The sequence below is a fragment of the Cotesia typhae genome, unplaced genomic scaffold (assembly GCF_013202065.1).
Source record: "Cotesia typhae breed Kobodo isofemale line unplaced genomic scaffold, CoteBio_Ctyphae contig_23, whole genome shotgun sequence".
Classification (NCBI taxonomy): Eukaryota; Metazoa; Arthropoda; class Insecta; order Hymenoptera; family Braconidae; genus Cotesia; species Cotesia typhae.
The window spans coordinates 3,290,636-3,313,918 of NW_027423729.1; the positions used below are offsets into that span (position 1 = coordinate 3,290,636).

At 28.6% G+C, this 23,283-nt stretch overlaps 1 protein-coding gene across 1 annotated transcript; it reads right to left on the reverse strand.

The window, feature by feature from the left end:
* Window positions 1–5,744: 5,744 nt before the first annotated feature.
* On the reverse strand, window positions 5,745–20,015 carry LOC141524860 (uncharacterized). Its single transcript, XM_074238985.1, has 3 exons — window positions 19,082–20,015; window positions 14,064–14,476; window positions 5,745–10,701 (listed from the first exon to the last, which is right to left on the reverse strand). The coding sequence occupies exons 1-3, from the start codon at window positions 19,218–19,220 to the stop codon at window positions 10,522–10,524; spliced, it is 732 nt and encodes a 243-aa protein (XP_074095086.1). The 5' UTR covers window positions 19,221–20,015; the 3' UTR covers window positions 5,745–10,521.
* Between the last annotated feature and the right edge of the window lie 3,268 nt (window positions 20,016–23,283).

Sequence of the window (23,283 nt, forward strand, 5' to 3'; positions counted from 1 at the left end):
CGTCCGGTGATTTTTTTACGTCATAAATAATTTTTGCCATAATAAACTTTTAATTATTTATAATAATATGTAAAAAGTGATAGTGTCATGACAGTTGAGTGAATAAATTAAAAAGTTCAAATGAATTTAGTGAAAATATTGAAAGTGTTCCGAATGTTCGTTGGTGTTGGTGAAAGCTTCGATTTTTTTTTTTTTTTTTTTTTAAATCAATTAATACAAAATAATTTTGATTAAATTTTCAATAATTAATTTTGATAAAAAATATATTCATAACCAAATTTTTCTACTTAGTTATTTCCGTTGATACTCTCTCGTGGTTGGTTAAAATAATTTCCGATCCGCCAATCAAAAAATTCGTTATTAAATTTTTTAAGCCAATCAGAATTAAGATAATAAAATTAAAAATTTTTTAACGGACTTTAGTGACGTTTGGCGTCATTAAGTCAGATTACGGTTGACATTTCACAGTCGGCGTAATGAGTGAAATATTTTAGGCATTATTTTTTATCAAAATAAATATATTTATGTAAATTAATTATTAATTGCGGTGTCTATCATAAAAAGTGAATAAAGTGAAAAGTATTTGATAGAAAAAAATATCAAAGTGTATCGAAAAAAATAATCACGGTCAAGTGCGTAATGTCGGGAGTGGTTATATTTTTTTTTCGATGTGTTTATTTAAGTAAATAAATAAATAAATAAGTTTTAGGGAGCGTGATTAGTTTAATTCGGTTTTTAAAAATAAGTTTAGTGAGAAAGTATGTCGGTTTTTTTTTTTTTTTTTCGTGTCTAGAAATTTGATTCTATCTGATACTTGAGAAAAATATTTTTATTTTTGCGGTTACATTAAATTTATTAGAAAAATTAAAATTCAATTTTCATGAATATTTAAAATCAATTTGAATTAATATTTAGTAGTATAATAAAAATTTTATTTTTTATTAAATTTAAAAATGAAAAGAAATCAGCATATTTTTTTGTGCCTTTTCAATTGGATTACTTCAAGAAACTAACATTTTTATCTTCTGAAAAATTCAAATTGTGAGAAATTTTATTAAATAAATTTACTATTTCACTTATAGATATGAACTAAAATAATTAAAGTATTTTCTAATTTTTTACAGGTGAACTCAAGTATTTTGTGTGTCTTTTTCATTAGATTATCTGAAGAAATCAACGATTGTGTTTCCAATACCTACAAAATTAAACTAATAGGTTAATACATAAAAATTAATTTTTAAATTATCAATTTATGAATTAAAATAACCAGAGTATTTTTTCACAGATAAACTAGCAAGTGTCTTGCATTCTGCTGAAAGGATTATTCGAAGGAACCAACGATAGCATCCGAGCTGCTGCCAAAAAAAAAATCAACACCTGGTGAGTTAATTTGTTGATCAATTAATACTGCAATAAAAAATTGCAAATTATAAAAATTACATCATCAAAGAATTGATATGACTGACATATATATATATAAAAAAAAACTGGAATTACGATTGATATAAAACGTAATCTGTTACCAATTCGACCTAGATTACCTTATCAACGATTTTATAAACATAAATTAATATATCTCTGGTCATATCTTTATCTATATCCAGATAAACATAGGTATATGTGACATTGATATATTATAACTCACAAACGTATAGTATACTATATATTGCCAGTGAATCACAAATTTACACGGCAATCCGAGTAGCCAGCAAAGATCCGATAACGTGTCTTTAATCCAATACAGCTCGAAGACACTGATGGAAAAATAAATACTCGTGTTAGACTTGTCGACGCTTGTTATTATTATTATTATTTATTTTTTTGTTCATTATCATCAACATGATCATCATGATTGTGATTACAACTGCGATTGTAATTGGTATTTTTTAATTTTATTTTTTATCGAGTGGGAAAGAAGGTAGTGAAGTGTACTCAGGTGTAATACGAGCTCGAGGTGTGTCACATACAAGTAAAGTGCGTACACAAGAAACGTGTTAACTATACGCGATTATGTTATACTACATAATATAATATAATATATACTACACGGTGTATTTGCAGTATATGCTCTTACTCTAGACTGCTTGTCGCCGAGACTTTGCAATCTATTTTAAAATTTTTTATTTTATTTTTCTTGCTTTATTATGGTTATCATATATCTGAGACACTTAATGACTGATGATTATTATTCATTTTTTATTACTGTTATTATTATTCAAATTACTACGTAATAATTGTAAGATATTTTTTTATGTTTATTCATCAGCTGAAGAAAGTTAATGAGTAGAAAAAATATTTGCAAGTTTAATTTTTTTTTTTTTTTTTTTTTTTTTTTTTCAAAGAATATTTTTTCAAAACTTAATCACTACAATTATTTAATTAAATTGGCAATAATAACATTTTTTTTTTTTTAAATAGTAGCATAATTTTTTTTTACGACATTAATGATAGATGCTGATCAGAATAAGATTTATTAATTAAAAAAAAAAAAAAAACTGAGTAGATAAATTGAAAAAAAATATTTGCCCAAGTCTTTCTCAATTTAAAACTAACAAAGCCATTACATATTTTAGTTGAACATCAATGAGGCACATGTCATATGTAAAAAAGACGTCATTCTCATAATCCTCACTAAAAATATCTACATGCGTTAAAAAGAACAATTGGAAGCCACACGCTCGTGCATTATATCTTTTATCGTGGGTACGCGTGTCAGACAACCCGGCTTTTGTGGTTTATCCTTTTATTATTACTTGTGATTTTGTCGCCCATTAAATATTAACGATACCACATACATATTTGCATCAGTAAATACTTGTATTACACTGCCCGCGTTTGTAACACAATGAATTAAATAATGAGAATAATATTCCAAGCTTGTGCTTTTGAGTGAAAATTTTCACCTCGCTACCTTACCTATAGCTTGCATTCAAGGTAAAAATCTATTGAAAAATAAAAAATCAATCCTTATATTGTTCTCACCACACTTTATAATCCATATAAAGGTATTCATATGTGGATATATCGTATAGTATCGGAGATAAAAAATCAGAGACAAAGAGACAGAATAAATAGTGGGGAAAACGATTAATCGTTTCACTTGTAAAGAATGCTTCTATTCGTTTCGCATCGATTGTTCTCAATTGCGGTACACACATTATATCATGTACTTTGGAAAAAAAAAAAAAAAAAAAAAAAAGAGAATAAATAAAGCAGTAAAATATAAAAGCAAAACATTAAAAATTAATTAAATGATAAATAAATAAATTTTAATTTTTCACAATTTTATTCACTTTAATTAGTTAAATATTCGGTGTTTGGTGATATAATAAAATATTCGTTATATTTTGTTCGGTAAATGAATAAAAAATATAAAAGGGTTGTAATGAAAATGAAATTTAATAGCGTTTGTTTAAAACTAAAACAAAGATAAACATTAAATGGAGAGCTATTTCAACATGCAGAGCCAGATCATGCCGAGTACATTTTCCCTCGGGAAAATGAAAATTGCAGCGTAGGTTTCATCGCAATTAATTGGGCTCGATCAACCGTATCCATGTAGACATGTTGTACAATATATAAACATCTATACATGTGTAATATATGTACATCTATCTATGTATGCATGTAATAATGGTACGATGAAACGATGGAACGTTAAATTACGCTGTACATTTGTAATCATCTGAATAAATTCAATTAGGTCTTTTGTTATCTATTAATTGCACACAATATTTTCGATTTGTTTTTAACACTTTTTTGTCACATATTTTTATCATAATTATAGATATATGTTACAGTCTAGTGTGGATGTAATTTTTTAATATAATTACTGCGGACAATAGTCGTGGTTTGAAATGGGAGTTGGCTTAAAGTTATGCGATAGATTGGTTAGAGGCTGGATAGGAGTTTTAGCGTTGATGTATCCATATGCAGTGTGGAGATCCCTCCATTGATATGACAACATTTACATACTGCATATTCGCTTTGGGCCGTATAACTCGCATGCCAATTCCCCATTGTTGGCTTTCGACCGACAGTGCGTTTGATTGACATTATTGCTCGCGTCGCTGACACCAGATTATATTTCTATTTGCATACATTCTACGCTTTAACTCGCCACCATTCTAAGCTGTAATCTTTTGTTTATTTTTTGCAATAACTTTTTTTTTTTTGTTAATAAATGCTGATGGGATAAAATCACCCGGAGATAATTGGAGATTATAGCGTGGATACGTTTGAATGCCGTGTTGGGTATTGTGTTTTTATTATAAGCCAGAAGAATTTTTTATAAAAATAATAAGAAAATTTATTCTCAAGTAAATTTTTTATAACTAAAAATATGAATAAAAATCAAAGAACTGAATATTTTTTAACTGTCAAAAAGTTCAAAGTTTCATTAAATTCATTGAAAATTTCTAGACTTGATTGGATTAATATTAATTTTATTTTTTATTAAAAATGAATTTGTTGATATGTTGACAAGCGGTTACTAGTTGAGAGGAGTAATTAGTATCATATAATCATACAATCATGTAATCATGTAATCAACGGTGCAAGTGCCTTGTGGTCGAACGCCCGCTGCTGTAGATTTGTAATCATCTCTCTCCAGGTATATATTATATGCAATAGATGTTCTGTAGATAGATATACGGCTAACAGCTACCTATAGGTCTGTAGTCGAGACAGTTAGGGGCCGATCGGTTCGTGGTTACATCCCTTCGTAATGAGCTCCCCAGATGTTGCGTCTCAGAGAGCCTACCTCTCTCTAACTTCAAACTCTAAATATTATATCGCTTGTTATGTATATCATACATAAACCCCTATCAATATTAATTAATTAAAAAAAGAAAATAAGAAAATAAGAAAATAAAAAAAAATAAAGGCAAAGGAATGACAATGAAAAAGATAAATAGTTCGGCATATTTCACATTTTATTAATTAAAAAATAATAATAAAAAATCAAGTACAATAATAATGCTCGAGCCAACCAAGCCATCCGGCGTAATCGACACAATAACTTTTTTTTTTTTATGTTTTTATATTTTTATTAATTATTACTTTTCTTACGATTTAACGCTTTATATCAATTATCATCGTAACTATATAAAAGTAAAAAAATCTGTACAATGAAAGACGTACGGGTAGCGGAGAGATGCCTCTGTCCTTAAAAAATGTATTACTCATATTAATATTCATATATTATATATATATATATATATATATATATATATATATATATATATATATATATATATATATATATATATATATTATATCTTCGCAAAAATTTTGGATCCATTGATCGAAGCTCTTCAACGAAATCCATTTTATGTTTTTAAAATTCTCTTTTTTTTTTCAATTACTCAAATATGGCGTCTGTGGACAGTGGACGACGCTAAATGCAATATTGATTAAATAAAAAATAATAATTATCTTCTATGCTTAAAATTAATTAATTAATACAATAATGTTAATAATAATATAATTTATAATTAAAATTATAATGATGATAAAATAATCGATAAAAAATAATTGTAATTTAATACATAATATAATTAATAATACAAACTGTAATAAAATTAATAACATAATGTTTTTAAAATTGACATAAAATAATTAAAAAAAATTTATAACGCATGGTATGACTTGAAATAACACAGCATCGTAGCGGGTTTTTTTTCTTTTATTTAATTTATATATATATATATATATATATATATATATATATATATATATATATATATATATATATATATATATATATATATATATATATATATATTTAATAATTATTTTCAATTGAATATTAATTATTATTATTAGCAATTTGTAGTGTGTTTCATTAAGGGAAATAATTAATGACTAAAATCACTGAATTTGAGCAGTTTTGTCAAATAAATTTTTTGTGAGCGATTTGACCGTTGGTTTTGTTAATTATAATTATTGATTTTCAATAGAAAAAATTATTTAAATGCATTACTGATTTTTTTTACGACGGAATTTAAAAATATTGATGTATCAGTTTTAAAATGAAATTTTTTTTAGAGCTTGAAAAAAATTACAGAAAAAAATTTACAATCACTGATACTTGTAATCAATATTATCTTTTATTTGGTCAATTCTTTGGATTAGTCAGCTGGACAAATATGAAATTTGAAATGAAACGTTAATAATTTATTAAAACATAATTTTGTGGTAAAATTGAATGAATTCGAAAGTTAATTTTTAAAATAATAGTCCAGTCTATCACAATGCAATAACAAGTACCAATTAAAAATAAAATTTTTCTGTTGAATTTTCATCATAAACTCAAAATGGTCTGCATTAAAAAGTAATTATTAATTTAACTGGCAAGCGCACATTTATTGGTACGTATTTTGCTAAAAAACTTTTTATCAGTTATGGCAGTGAAAAAATTATCAATTAAATTGTTATACATTAATTAAAATTTTTAATGCATTCCCTCGTAAACAAAATAGAACCAGCAGGACATTTCAGAGGAATGGAAACGAGGAAAGACATTAAAGTTATTTATAAAAAAAAATATATTCAAATAAGTATTAATAAAAATTATGGCATATACAATAATTTATTACTGGTAGAAAATCTTACAATTCACCCGCTGTCTACGATGGAAGTTGTTCAATAAATTCAGAGTGGCAGTTTTTTAATTAATAAATGCAATTGAATCCATCTAGACACCGCGGCGCAAGTCAATTAAATGCCTCATTAATGAGAATAGACAAAAAAGAAGTAAAGTAAAGATTAAAAATAGGCAACCTCTGAAAAATATCCATCGTAAAAAAATCTCAATTGGTCCGGTAAAGACTAGTCGATTCTAACCTCTTTAGCGCCGGAATTATTATTATTATTATTTCATAAAATCTGAATCTTATTTATATTTGTTTATTTATAATTATTTTATCCAACAGTACGGTAGTAGTACAAAAAACTTATAATAATAATTAATAATCGTAATTAAATCATAATAATCATAGTGATGATAATAATAAAAAATAATAATAATAATAATGATGATAATTGTTCTTAATAAGACAGTAATTAATTAATAAACTTATAATTAAACATAACGCAGTATCGACAAATATTGTTTGCTTTCTTTATACTTGAGGAGGGAAGAAGTAGTTCCGCAAGCCTCCGAGAGATCATTTGAAAATGCAATTATAATTAGTAATAATAATCAATAAAAAAAACAATTAATGATATAGATAATAATAATAATAATAATAATATAATTAATGTAATAGTTAATCATTAATTATTTATTTGTTGTTATTAATTATTCTTGTTAATAACACTGATAAATGCGCAAGTATGGTACGTTGGTTGTCTTTAATTTTTAATAAGGGGGCCGGAATTATAATATATTTAATGGTTACTTTTTTTTTACTATATTTAAATATTTATTTTTAATTATTACGAGATCACAGTGACGCTTTGACGCGCGGGGATCCTGGGCTCGGCTGAATTTTTTACAAATTTCGAGCTAAAGAAATCCCTCGTTTTTTTTTTTTATTTTTTTATCAATGAAATTGGAATAAAAATGTCATTTTAATTTAAATAAATTTGCTTTAATTAATGACAAAATTATTCAAATCTCATAATATCAATTAATTTATTTCGTTATTATATTATATAATTAAAAAAAAAAATAACCCAGCCAATCCTTGATCCGCATAGTCACAGTTACAGCTTATATCCCACCTTAACCTCCGTTTTTTTGTCGACCAATCGTATTTTTTTTCTTATAGTAATTTTTTTATTACAATTTTTTCATGATACTGAAAACAACAGACACAAATATTTATAAAATCATTTAAGATTTTTTTTTTTTTTTAATGATTAATTAAAATTATTTTGTCCACTGTTTTCATTGTCACATTTTTCCACTAAATTTCTTAGCACAAATACTTTCACAATAAAAAATAAGCTTTTCATCGATTAATTAATAAAAATATACAAGTATCTAATTACATATTTTGGCTGTAGAAAAATAATAAATTTACTAAACAGTCAAAAAATAAAGAACGGAGCAGGGAAAAAACTGTAATAAATTTAATATTTTAAATATATCATCGGTTTAATAAATATATTATTCGATGAAAAAAAGCATTTTATTTACATGCGTCTCACTCGATAAATTGTCTTATTTTTTATTTTCTAAATTATTTAGTTTTATTGTTATTTCATATACTGTATATTTTATTTTATTTATTTAATCGTTGTACGAGGAAGAGTCACTATTAACCAAATCAATTGTTCATTTTATTTTAAAAAATTAATTAATCGGTCTCTTTTGAATCTAATTAATTAAAAATTTCAAATAAACCAATGAAAAATGAGACGTTTAATAAAATAAAGAGCGTCGTAAAATCTTGAATCGGTGACAATTGAGAATTAATTTTCCGAGAAAACCTAGACAACCTCATTTATTCATAAACGTTACCTCTAAATAAATACTATTTTTACTGCAATACTTGATTACTTTTGACTTATCACTTAAGAAAAAATAATAAAATAATATTAGTCATTAAAAAAAACGAACGAGCCGAAAAATATATACGTATTCAATTCAATATAGAATAATATAATAATAATAATAATAATAATGATAATATATATTAATATTTGTTAAGGATTATTGTTTAAAAAAGTAAGAGAGAAAAGGCAACTGAAATAAGTCGCGGTAATGCAGTTTTGGTCAACAATCGTCTGGCTTCGCGATTTAAATACACTTTTAAATCGGACAATCCGCATATTTATTTTTATTTATATTATATACTTTAATATATATTTATACATATAAATATATAATAGATGTATATATATTTTTTTTTAAGGACTAATCGAGGGAGTAAGAAATCGGGACGTGAAAATCACAGTTTAAAAAAAAAACATAAATTTAAAACATAAAAAAAAAATAAAAGTAAATATAGAAACATAAAAATAAAATGAATAATAAAAAATTTATAAAATCCGAAGAGAAAAAATAAGTATTATTTTAGCGCTTTGTTTTTAAAATTTATCACTAAAAGATCAGCATTGAAAGGACAGTGAAAGCGTAGAGATAATTTTTTAAAATCTTAAATAAAGAATAGAATAAAAAAAAAAATAGTTCGGGAAAGGGGGACGCTTCGAAAAAGATTAATTTTACGAGTCGTCCGCTGGTGGGCAAGGGCGCCACAATATAAGAGCTAAGCTACCGGAGATCATTTGAAAACTGTCCACGGGCCTCGCAGCGAGCCAATTAAGAAGCTGCGATCCTCGAAATTCTATATATCAATTATCAATTATCTACCTTTAATTAATCATTTAAATTTATCATATAATTTAATTTACTTCGACTTATTACTTTAGTTATCGACTTTTTCTATACAACAAAAACTAATTAAAACCTCCTCCACGTAATCCTCCACAAGTCTTGCCACATTTTTTCCGTAAACGTGTTTCTTTCCGTTAAAATTGTTAAAATTTTTTTTTGTATTTTTTGTATTTTTTTTTTTTTTTTTGGAATACACTCGACTTTTATTTATAAGTAGTCTTATTATTTACAAAGTTCTACTGGGAACGCGAGTACGAGCTTTCAAATTTAATTATCAATTTAATATGAATATACAATTTTTTAAATTACTTGATTTATAGTTTACTTAATTACACATATTTATCATTAATTTAAATACCGTTATCCGTAGTTACTACTAATAAAACAAATAGAATAAAATAAAATAAAATAAAACAAAGCTAATCACATTAGCTGGTAATCTGAGTTCACGAGTAGACGTTATCAAAAGTATCATTAACTCTTCGTCGACAAAGAATTAACGAATCACAAAACCCGCCTTATGCGTATTATTAATTTTACTTTTTAATTGTTTTTAATAAAAACAAAAATCACACTACTTTTTTTTATTTAATTATTTATAGACTCCTTCTAGTTTAATCCATAATGAGATCATGGTTTGATTATTGGGTTAAGTCCTCTTTGGATCTCGTCCTCAGCTCCCCCGTTAAGCCCTTCTTATTATTCTTTTTATTACAACTAAAGTTTTATTAACCATTCATTAATAATAATTATTATTATTATATAGTATTCAATATCTTACGACTATGCATTATCCATATCCATTATTTTAAAACTTATCATTTATAATTAATATCCCTTAAACTTAGTAGCTATTATTTATTTATATTATCGTGAATTAACCTCAACGTACCGATCAATTGAATTAATCAATTACGTGATACGTTTTACGCGGTGTTTTAAAAAATTATTTTGGTTAGAAATTTAAATACGCGAGTAAAGGTGTATAGTGACGCAAGATCCTCTTGACGTTTCGTCATGGATATTAATGGTCAACTACCTTGTTGACTCGGGTGTCAGTGATTCAAGCTGGATGATGCTAATGTCCATTAACATCACCGTCATCATCATCATCATCATCATCATCATCATTAGTATCATCGTCGTCATAGCGATTTCATAAAGTTTTGCAAACTCTATCGCAAACGGGAGACCAATCTCCAGCCCAGGTACAGAGCCACTGTTGTCCAGAGTGTCTCTCGCAGAGGCGCCGGGATTAACATTGACAGAAAGCTGTCCGTTGACGGTGTAGTTGTTGTCACACTCGGGAATCCAGCGCCGAAAAATGGCAATCTCGATTTTTCAATCTCTGCATCCTGGAACAGATAATTATTTGGTTTTTTTAATACTCGGGAGATAAAAATTAAATTGCAAATAATAAAAAAAGTTCATTTGAACCAAGAAAATTTTTTTGAAGAATGCCTGAGTTGTTTTTAAGCCAGAGAAAATTTTTTTAAGATGGAAAATTCTGTTTGGTTTAATAAAATTTTATTTTAGCTAAAAAAATTTTCTAATTATTTTATTGAATAAAAAAAATTCTTGAATCAAGTAGTTTTTTTTTTTGAATGTCAAAAACGCTAGTTCATTTTAGCCCAAGCAATAAAAAAAAATTTTAGCCATAACTTTTCGGTCAATTAATTGCATTCTATTCTTTATTGTCTTGGTTATTTTTTTTCTTCCAACTTTCTCCACCTTATAATACTCTTATGCTCTATCTGCAAAATAATAATCACACTCAACTATTATATTTATACTGTACAGTTGTATTATAACTACCACAGTTAAAGTTATAACATGCGTCGTAGTAACTTCCGATTCCCGTTTTCATCTTAATTCACGCTCGGTGTAATCGCGAGAAAGTCCAATCTTCCTTGCCCACTTTTATGGGTATCGCGAGTAATATCTAGATGATAAATATATATTTATACCCCGTACCAGATACGGAGTCTCTATACCCGCTATAAATATATTTTTCCTTTTATTTTCGTCCCCTTTTTCTCTCCCCCAAACAAAACCCTCCAATTTTTGCTTCTCTTACCAAAAATAATTTCTATTATAGTGAATATTTACTGTCGCGTTGTAATTAAAGCTCACGTTCAATTTATAATTGATAACCATAAAACATAGACAATAATATCAAAAGTATCCATATTATTAATTAAATAAAACAAATGCATGGTAGTGGGCACGCGCTCAAGCCCATCGATATGCCCGGTTAACTTTCACGTCAGGGGATGTAGTTATTTAGCTTGTTACATGCTCACTTACACCGCAATGCGTGTAGAAAGTATTGTTACGCTTTTTTATTTATCTTTCAACACTTGTATTACATAATGCCTTAATTAATCATTGAAGCTCATAAATTTTGAGCGAAAAATAATCAATAGCATGAATATTTGCTTAAAAACTCTCTAAATTTATTTTTATTTTAATTATATCATGTATTATCATTCAGTGCTAGGAATCTAAAATGGATGAATAATATGACATTGACTCTTGGAGAGATAATGACAGAGTTGTAAATGCGTATTAGTTTACGCAAACAAAGGAAATTAATCATGCGTGGTTGATGATAATAATAATAAAGTTAAGTTACTTATACTTGTTAAACTGTAAAAAATTGTGGAGTGGTTGATTTTTAACTGGTTTATTTCAGAGTTAAATTCATACAAATAAAGGTCGTACTTAAATTTTAACTGAAAAAAACTTTAGATTTATTTGGTACGCAGTGTTTAAATTTTACAAGTTTATCACTTTTAATTAAGAATTTAATAAAGCGTAAATAAATAAGTAAGAGCAAAAATGAATTATACGTAAAGTTGAGGCAATAAATGTGAATTTAGTTATCACGGAATCCCGTGGGTGTAATAAATATCGACACTATGACCCGACGATAGAGTGTATTTATAGAGCGAATACTGTAACTCTAGTCGGGCTTTTATTTTTCTTCATCCCTCCAGGTCCCTTGCTATATACAGTTTGTCTCATATATTCTCACCCTCGTACTTGCAATCCCAAATATACGAGTGTTGATCAAATATGTATCCGAGGGTATAAATATAAATATTATTTAGTAAGACCGCAAATGCTTTTCTTTCACTTAATGCCAGTACAAGTATTTATTAAGTATTAAGAGCGACGGAAAAAAGTTTTAACGGATTTTCACTTTATTTTTGATGGATAATAAAATCTTATCGGCTAACAAAATGTTTAATTATCTTTTGAAAAAATTAAAATAAGTTTCAATTAAAAATTTTTAATTAATTTATTTTTAACAAATTTCTAAGCTAAGGAATAAATTTTTAAAAATTATTTACAAGTAAAAAATTATGGGATAAACATTTGATTGTTATTAAAAAAAGGTCGCGATGAAAAATAAGTTCTTAAACTAAACGAGTATCATCTTTGATCTCTCCGACACTTATTTAATCCTTAATATCTGAGTACACTGAGAATTAAGCTGTGGTAATTGAGAAAATAAAGGGAAGAAACAAGTGAACCGTGTAATTGAAAAAATTGTTAACTTTAATACCGAGAATCTATTTATTTTCTTTCTTCTATATTCCCATAAAAAAAAAACAAGACAATAATTATATATCCATTGCTTTAATAGTATTATATTACATTTAAGACGAGGTAAATTCAAACGCAGTAATTTGTCGCTGATAAAATTATAAGAGAATACTTGCCAGACACCCAGTAATTAATTTCAGACGAAAGTTTTCGAGCTTAAACTTTTAAATGTGTAAATATGTATATGTATATTTTATAAGTGTAGTAGAGTGTAATGTACCCGCAAAACCGTGGCATTTTGGGGCGAATTGAAATGTAAACGAGAAACAACTAATGTTTGGATGTGTATGTGTGTGTAATGTAATAATACCCTCCCGTGTGTACACGAGGAAACCAAGTGGCGAGTTTGCAGAGTGAAAAGTTGGAAAGTTAGTTATATTATACAGCGTGACGTTTTCCGCCCATTCGTACTCTGGGGAAATACTTTGAGGGTATGTATATGAAACTATGAGACTACTCGGATCGTTTTACCCGTCGTGGTTCGTACTTGACGCAAATTTTACAGTGACAGCTCGTCAAGTCTACACGTATCAACGTCGTTACTGCTTGCTGTTAAATTTTTTAATCCTTCAGAGAGTTCACGTGCATTTTTATTTACTTTTTTGTTGAATTTAATTATTCGTAATAGATAAAATTATTTTCTTTGTTTTACTCAGGGGTTTTTATTGAATAATTTATTTTTAATTAATTTTTTTACTGTTGAATTAATTAGTTTTGTATTTTTTAATGAAATTGGATTACTTATCAAAAAACGACCTGATTAATTTTTTAGTTAAAAATGAAGGTATATTACAAATTTTTCAACATATCAAAAAAATTTATTTATTAATTCAGTTCAACCTTATCCGACGGCAGTAGAAAATTTAAGTCTTTTAGTGAAAAATCAAGTAATTAAATAATTTTTCAGCATCAAAAAATTATTAATTTATAGAATAAATGACTTAATTTTGAGGCTGAACATTTTTTTATAAAGTTATTAAAATTATTTCAAACAAAAAAAAATCAATCACAAAATTATCGGACAGAAAAAGAACGTCTAATCTCTAATAAATTCTCTAGAGACTATAATAAATTTTTTTTTTAAATACTCAGAAAAAAATTTTACCTTATTCTTAGAAGCGTGAAAATCGTCGGCAATATTTCTAAGATTGGCGCCAACACTCGCCCACTCGCGCTCATTGCACGAGTGCCCGAGATGTCTGCAGCAGGCGGTGGAAATGCTGTCAGACCTGCTGGTGGCGCCCTTTTCGAGGACAGAGCTCTCAGACGTGAGCCTTCGTCGCCGTGGCCGCGGCCTCGGGCTGGGCACTGGCGCGCTGCACTCGGGGAACTGGAAGGCCGCGTCCCGTGTCGGGCTGCTCGGCGCCGAGACGGTCACTTGGGGCTCAGGCGACGGCAGCTGCTGGACCGCCGTCAGCACCAGGTCCGGGAGCGGTAGACGCGACAGGTCCGAGTCTATCAGCACGATCGGGTGGTCACGACTCGCTCCCGTCTCTCCTCCTCGCCTTGGCAGACGGTCTAAAAAAATAATAATCGAATAATTAACTCCAAGTTTTTATTTTAATGATGAGAAATTTTTACGGCAGCACTCGAATTTTTTTTTTTTCTATCAAAACTTCGAGCTGAGTCATGGGAAAAAATATGATATGATATTTATTGTTATTATAAATAAATATTGATGCATTAATTGTACAAAATTTGACTCTGAGTCACTCTGAGAAGGTATTGGTTTATAATATAAATATAAATGAATAAAAATAAAAGAAAATTTTCATTCGTTATCTTAATTAAAAAAAATTGCATCAATATTTTTTTTTCTTGTTAGGGTTTATCAATTAAAGTTAAAAAAAATAATGATATATCAAAATTTTGTTCAATGTTTCAAAGTCAAACTTTTAAAAATTATTAAAATCGATATTCACTCCCAATTTTTTACTGTGTAGATATAAAAAAAATCGTTTTATGAAGTCATAAACTCGGTGCATGTGTTATACTGCAAATATCTCAAGTTTATCGAGTCTAGACTCGAAGACGAGCCCCAAGGCACAGAAAATGCTCCCGTGGTTTCTCTCCTACTTAAATCACTAATTTAACTTGAATTATTCATTCGAAAAATCAATTTTCATCTACTTGAGGATGAATTATAATTTAATATTTACGTTTATTGGCAAATAATTATGATAATTATCAAAGTTTAAAGTATAATTCATGCATATAATAAAGAAGAGTTGAACAATTTCAATTTGTGGTGTCAGTTATAATAGTAAGGCGCTCCAAAAATTTTTTTCCGTTCAATTGATTTTTTTTTTTTTTTTTCAGTATAAAAATTATTTCTAGCCTCATTTTTAAAACAGAATATCAAAAAGTCAAAGTTCAAATTATCTGTACTTGTGTCTCTAATCAAATTAAAAATTTAACATGGTAAATTTTTCATGTCACAGACAGAACATATGAAATACTTATTCTCATCATAAAAATCGATTGATTAGCATAATTAAAAAAAAAATCATATTTTTAAGCCAAGTGATTTACCGATGGCATTTTGCATACATTATCAATTATTATTTATATATTGAGCGTATATAACAAAGTGTTATGCCCTCGGGTAGTGTATATTGTTCGCGACTTATGTGTGCAGTAGCATCCTTGACATTTACAGCGAGTTTACTATCTTTCACTTGTGCAACACATTAACATCTATTACAAAAGTATTACACTACACGCATTTTATTATTTTTTGCCGTCGAAAAATTCCAAATAAAATAAAATTTTCCGACCAACAAAGTCCGAGCCCAGCAATTATAAATTAACCGTGTAATAAATACATCAGATATCATTTATTGTCCTACTATCTATTTGCGAATTAAAAAAACAACTAGACACGTGGGCCCGCATGGCATTTTACGTCGAATGAACTAGTACAACACACCCTTGAATCAACAATAATATAAATAATAGTAATAATAATAATAATAATAATAATGACAGTTGATACAACAGAAATGACTCATAAATTTATCCTTCACACTTGCATATGTCTCTTTATTGTAACTTAACCGATGCAAGTATTATATCAGTAGAGTAATACTCGATTTTAATTCTCAACAATGAGAGTGAGACTAAGCGCTAATCCATCTTTTGCTTCATATTTATGTTATATATTATCATTATTATTATAATTTATCTTCTTATCCAATCTAACGGATTATTAAACAAAATTATTTATTGTAAATTATAGCAGAGCGTTATCTGAGTTAAAACTTGTCGATAGTTTTTTTGTTTTTAGCTGCAATCCGGGGGCATTTACGCGGCTAATGTTTCAATGTGTGCAAATGCATGCTATGTGCTTAACTATGTACTAAATAAAAGTATATAAGTCGCTTTCAGCACAAAGAACCTCACTCAAGGCTATTGTGCCGCGTGTTAACTTATAGACGTTGATGTTGATGTTGATGTAGATATAGATATAGATGTAATGTGTAAAGAGTAAAGAGTAAAGAGGACAACTGTGCACGCGTTACTCCCTCATATCATCATATCAGGTCCTTAAATCCCTCTCGTACTTGCCTTGTATTTTCAATACACAATGTGGTTTGGAGTTTTAGCGATACAATACCACTTTGAGTAGATATTATTATATTATCGACATATTTAACTTTGAACACACGTGCGACGATGTTTGTAAAACGTCGTTTTTGTGCTTTACATTGTATTGTACGTTTAATATTTTTTAAAGACTCTATTGGTTTTTTATTCTTGAGTCAATTGATGCAGTTAAAGTTTATGTAATTAATTGTTTTAATTTTTTTTATTGAACACGCGTTATCATAATGAATTTTAAGACAAACTATGGGAATTATAGCTATGAAAATTTTTAAATTTATAATATTATTTCTGATTATTTTGTATTGTATTTTTCATTTTTTTTTTTTTTTTTTTTTTTTTTTTTGTTACGTTTAATTGATTTCTAAGTATTCAGAAATAATTCATAATAAATTTTCATTCAATTAACTGTAAATATCAATGATTATTAATCAATTTATATTAGAATACATTATTTCAAAAAAATTTGCTGTGATAAAAATTTCAAAGTTCAAAAAGATTTTCGGAGAAAATTTCGAAGTAAACTTAAATTATAAAATTGAAGAAAATTTCAAATCTCAAAAATGAATGAATATTATATATTCAAGCAAATAGATAAAAAATCAGAAATTGTGACTAGTGGGTATTACCCGTCGGATGACGAGGTTGTATATTTAACCAAGTATTATCTAAATATAAAATAACTAAACATACGTTTAACATATAGATATTTCAGTTATTGATTAATTGGAGTAAAGTCAGTACATACAAAACAGCGATAGGTATAATTGATTAGAGAATATAAGTAAATCGATATGAATATGGTACGAAGTATCATGTAAGCGTGAAATCGGTAGAGGCGTGACCGCAAACTTCTCTATAAAGTTGTAGAAATACAAATGTTAGGTCCGCGAAACTGCACCAGCCTCAGCCTCTACTCGGTGCGGTGCATGTACATATGTACTGTACATAGAATACAGACTACACACCCGGTGTAACCTCACGAGCGCGTGCACAGCTGTACTCGTTCTATAAATATTCAAACTCTCGATCTGATGCAACAGCACGCGCACCCTCCGTACTCAACTCTGCTCCAGCAATTCTCTCTTTACTTTTTACTCTTTTACTCACTTGATATTCCTACTCTCTTTTGGACTGTTTTGTTTTATAGTCAGCGAACCATGGTTATTGACCCGTCACTTGTATTTTTGTTTTATTTATTTTTTTACATTATTAATTATTAATTATTACTCTAATTTTTAATTTATCGCGGTATATTGTGTTGTAAAAAATTTTATTTTAAATGAAAAATAAAATAACTTCGAAAAAATAATAATTATATTTCAGTCCGTTGATAAATTGAACAAGTCGATTCCAGTCGAGTGCTGAGATAGATAAAGTTTTTTTAAACGCTATCAAGTCTGTCTATGACACTTGATATTTAATTTGTCAAGCGAATAAATTATAAATACGACGTATATATAAATATAAATATAAATATAAATATAAATGGTTTTTAGTTTTAAAATATTGTTTGATAAATATCACTGTCACTTGAACTTCACGAATGCAATAACATGACACTTATTAATATTTCAATAGATAATTTGTAAGATAAATTTATATAATTGTAATATAATAAGAATAAGTATGAGTACGAGTAAAAATAACAGATTTAAATATATATTAACAAATGTTACGAATTAAACTCAAGACATTTAAGTAATTTAATAAAACTTAACGCAAGACAAATTTAAGTTTAAATTGTCAAATGACATCACTCACAATCACTTTAACGGCATAAGACATAAGACATATTTAATACTCATAGTCCGCTGAATATATTCTAAATTGTGAGATACTTTTTTAAGGTAACGATTAATACCTATGATTCACTATTTTATTGTTTTCTTTATTTTATTTATCTGTTACGCTTAAATGCAAAACAAAGTTCGTTATAAATATTATTTCGTTTATTTTTTTAATCGAATTTTATTTTTTTATTACAATTGTTTCATTTTTAACCAACTCTATCAATTTTCAATCACCGAATTCGTAACTTGAACTTCTGACAGTTGTAAGTTTCCATTTTTTTTTTTTTTTCGATTTTCGAGTATAGATTCAATCCTGTCAACATTTAATTGATTTGAACTTGAAAATTTTCATCGTCATATTATGTTACAATATTTTGACATCTATAAATTTCTGACTTAAATTTTAAAATTTTTATATTTTAATTCCAAGTACAAACGTTCAAACTTTGACTTATCTATCATTTCTTAACTTTGACATATTCAATAAACTCAACATTTTTTTTACTCAATTGTCAACTCCAACTTCAAGATACAAAGTTTTTCATTTAAGTCTCAATTTTGAGACTTTTAACTCCAATTTTTTCTGTCATTTTTCAACTCTAACTCCAAGTTAATATTTTTTCATTTCAATCTAAATTTTAAAACTTTGACTCCAAAACTTTGCCCGTCACCCAAAGAGTGATCCTCCAAAGAAACCCCTTAAATAATATAACATTAAAGTACTCACGGTTGCGAGAGGGATGCTGAGCACTCCTACTCCTGAGGACCTGTTGCAGTGCCGCGTAGAGGTCCAGCATCAGCTGCTCTAGTTGTTGGCTCTGCGCATCGGCCTCGTCTTCAGACGGCAAGTTAAACGGAATGGCCATGCTTGACAACTATTTTGCAAATACGGTGTAGTTAATTGCACTTAAATTCCAACAAAAACTCAACCATTCAATGTCTCTCACTGTCACCCAACAATTATTACAATAATCGTCCCATAAACACTTGATTTATTTCAAATTACCATAAACTCAAATCCTAGCCCTAGTCCTTACAAATAATCAACAAACCCCTCGATCGAGTCTATATCTCACTGGAATGTCAATATCAATAATAATCTTCATTATTCCCTCCAGAAATCTTAGTGTCAGTAAAGACAAATATACTTTGAGATTTAGATTTTATTTATAAACAGCGACGTCTTCTGAAACGTCGATACGGAGGGTCTTCGAATGGATCTATTTCCATAAGTCTCTCAAGTATCGCGATTTCCGCGATTTAGCTCCAAAAAAAAAAAAAATATAAATCTATTTTCTCCAAAAGTTTTTTGGTCTTTATAATTTTATTTGAGTCTGAGCATTGAATTTTATCTACTGAAAAGTCACTTGAAAATGCAATTTATCGTAGCACAATCAATCACTTAGGAGTCTTGAGATAAAATAAACTCACAAATGATCACAGTTGTCCAAGAGTAATTAAAATCAATGCAATTAACATTAAATAAATAATATAATTACAGCAGTAATTTTTTGTAAATGCAAATCACTATGCAGCGATGTAAGATAAAAAAAAAACAAAATTTTTCTAATGACAATTTACAATGATAGTTTACTACTGAGCGAAATAAACAGCACGAGAACTCGACTGAGCTAACGAATAAACGCGTCTACTCTCCTCGAGGTCTGATGTGGCAATGATCGTATACGTATCGTATAGTAAGCAAACGTTGCTCCCAAACCGAAACTCCCGACTAACTCTATCCCCACCAGCTGGTAACTACTGTAGCGGCCCCCCACCCCGCGGATTTTCACGCTCGCTCCCCTCCGAGCCGCTACCGTGTAGTTGTATCGCGCGTAGCGAAGGGTGAAGGGGGTAGTTGTGCGCGCGCACCGCGTGGACCGCGAGCTAAGAGTTGCGAGTCGCGGCTGCCACGCATAGCACGGACTGTAATGTAACGGAGCAAGGATATAATAGGAGTCAGGCAATGCAAGGGTAAGGGGTTCCTATCGGACCACGGACACCAACGGTAAGGGTGAGGGGATCGTGAAAGGGCAGAAGGGTGGGAGAGGGGGAGGACCGCTGGGGACATGAGTTTACTAGTATGTGTTATTTATATTATGTGTGGTGGGTATGGTTATAGTAATAGGGATCCGTGTGGAGAGAGAAGTTAAGTTGAAACTCTTTTTTAAAATATTGTAAAATAAAATAAAATAAAATAAACATGTATGTTGCAGAAGTATTGAGTGTAAGAGTACCGAGCTCGGTGTCTAGTTCGGGGGGAGGCTTGAGGAATTACTACAGACTATGGGGATAAAGACGAGGACCACGATTCGCGATATAGGGACGTAATTCGCGGTTTTTTTAAATCACAGATTTTTTTTTGTAATGGTATGGTTGATGTGTACATGTATGTAAATATGTGAGTGTGAGGTTGAGGGACAACGGCTTATATGCATTGGCTCTTGCCACTTGCCATCACCAACGTGCCCAAGCGTAACTGCGTAGTTTGTACACCCGCGGTCTGTATCTTTATTTTACTCACATGAGTTTGTATCAAGTATTATGCTGTAAATTTATGCATTCTACGTCTATTAAGCTTCGTATTTTAAACTAGCATTAGCTTATCTGTACTGATAATGAAGTAGGGATTGATGGGCTGGATTAAAATGAAGTTGAAATTGATAAGAGAATTTTTTTTATAGATTGACGCTAATTATTAATGACGAAGACTGGATGATTGAAGAATATTTATAATAATTAAATTGAGGATGTATATTGAACGATAGATACACTGATAAATAAATTAACGATTCAAGAGATAAAAACTTGAACCGAGAACATCATTTTCAAAAGCTTGATCATGATTAATTAAATAAAATTTACTTGAATTAAAAAAAAACTTTAATTTTAGGAATTTTCCGGCTTGAATCAAAAAAAAGTTTAAAGAAAAATTATAAACAAAACGTTTCATCATTTCAATTTATTTTAATAAATAAAAAAAAAAGAGAGAGACATGTCGATTCGAGTTTTAAGAATTATATTTACCATTACGCATAAAAAATTTCAAAGTTTACTACCTACTCTATAATTATTACCGCGTGAATTACAGTTAAGTATTGATATATAAATCGTAAGTTGTATAAAAGCCCGCGCAGCAATATTTACAGCGTATTCACTGCAATATTTATAGTGTTCGTTATAACTTGTAACTTATAACTATAACCTTTGCAGCTTCCTCATTATAATGACGAACTTAATTATTCCCAATTTAATTTTCCCGTGAATTTCATAAACTCAAAATAAATAATTTTTCAAAAATTTACCATAAATCAAAATAATTCTCTAAAATAATATAAATTATCCCCGACTTTTAAACCATTTATAATAAAATAACACGATTATTATCAGTATTTATTAAAACATAAATAACAAGCCCGAATAAAATTTACAGCAGTAAAATTAAACGATGTGCTGGTGGTGAACTTAATTTAATATTTAATGCATTTACGCGTTTAAGCTATTCTGATATCGTAAATCTCTGGTATAATTTAAAATCTTGGGAATGTTATATTTATTATTATAATTATTAGTACATTGATGTAGATAGTACATAGCTCAGGGAGTAGCGAGGTAGCGTAGTTACAAGTCGTAAGAAGTCGTAAGTACTGTACAGAGAAAGGTGAAGTGGATCGGTGAGATCGGAATTATTATTTTATTCGTTTGATTATTATTATGTATATATAAGTATGATTATAATATATATATGTGCGAGGTTACCTCCACTTGCAATTGACGATAAAGATAAAATAAAATTTTCTACTATCGAGTAGCCAAGTACGATGAGCATGAGATTCTCCCAGGTGGTGTTTAGTTGTTGCTATTCTCTAAAAGTTAATCGACTAATGTCCGTTTTTTCCTCATCACTTTCTTCGGCTTTTGTTTCCGTTAACTAACGCAGTAGTAGCGTACTTGATATAAATCCATTTCGATGAATGCGAATAATGTTTTATTATTGTTATTAAATTTTATTCGATAGAGGTTCGTTCACTTTCGATTGTATTGTTACTAAAAGAAAAGAGAAATTTTATTAGATTATTTTTAAAAGTGAAAATTAATTGCGCTTCCGCAGCCCTCCAAAGCCGAGAATCGAAAACGAAGAATAGTATAAGGTTCATACTTCAGTTTATTAATTTATTTTTTAGTGTGTAATTAAAAAAAAAATTTAATTAAATTGATTTTTTAGGATTGATTTCATGTGAACATTATTATTATTGCTGTTGTTATTTTTCTTTTTATTATTATTTATTATTTGTTGTTGTAATGTAAAGTAATGGCCAGTGTGTATAAAGAATAATAGGAGATCCACGATCACGGAATTGAATTGTGCATTCATGCAGCAGCTAATGCTTGCATAGTACCTATTTATTGAAATAAGAAGATATTGCTGAGATAGTATAGTGTGCAAGCAGTAACATAAGTAAAACGTCTGGTATCTTAACTACAGTGGCACGTTTAGTTCTACTCTCTTCTCCGCGGATAGATATCCATGGCATTATCGTTACATGCAGACAACTAGCTACTACACTGTTGTACTCTGTATTGGGACATTTCGTGTTCGAAGGCATTTTGAGTGAAAAAATGAAAATATTTTTTTGAATAGTAATTTATTGGGAAAAAAATATCAAGATAAAAAAAAATTAAAACTTGAAAAATTATTTTGCCGAACTTTAAAATGATTTTCTTGTTATAAGATTTTTTATCTTGAATCGATTAAAATTATTTGAATCAATAAGAAATTATTAAGTTATCAAACGAAAATTATTAATATACAGGATTAGTATTTACTGAATACTAAATCATGATGAATTAGAATTGAATATAATCAATCAAGACTCGGCAAATCCGCATATGCAGTGGTGATGTGCCGATAGGAGCTTGACACAGGAT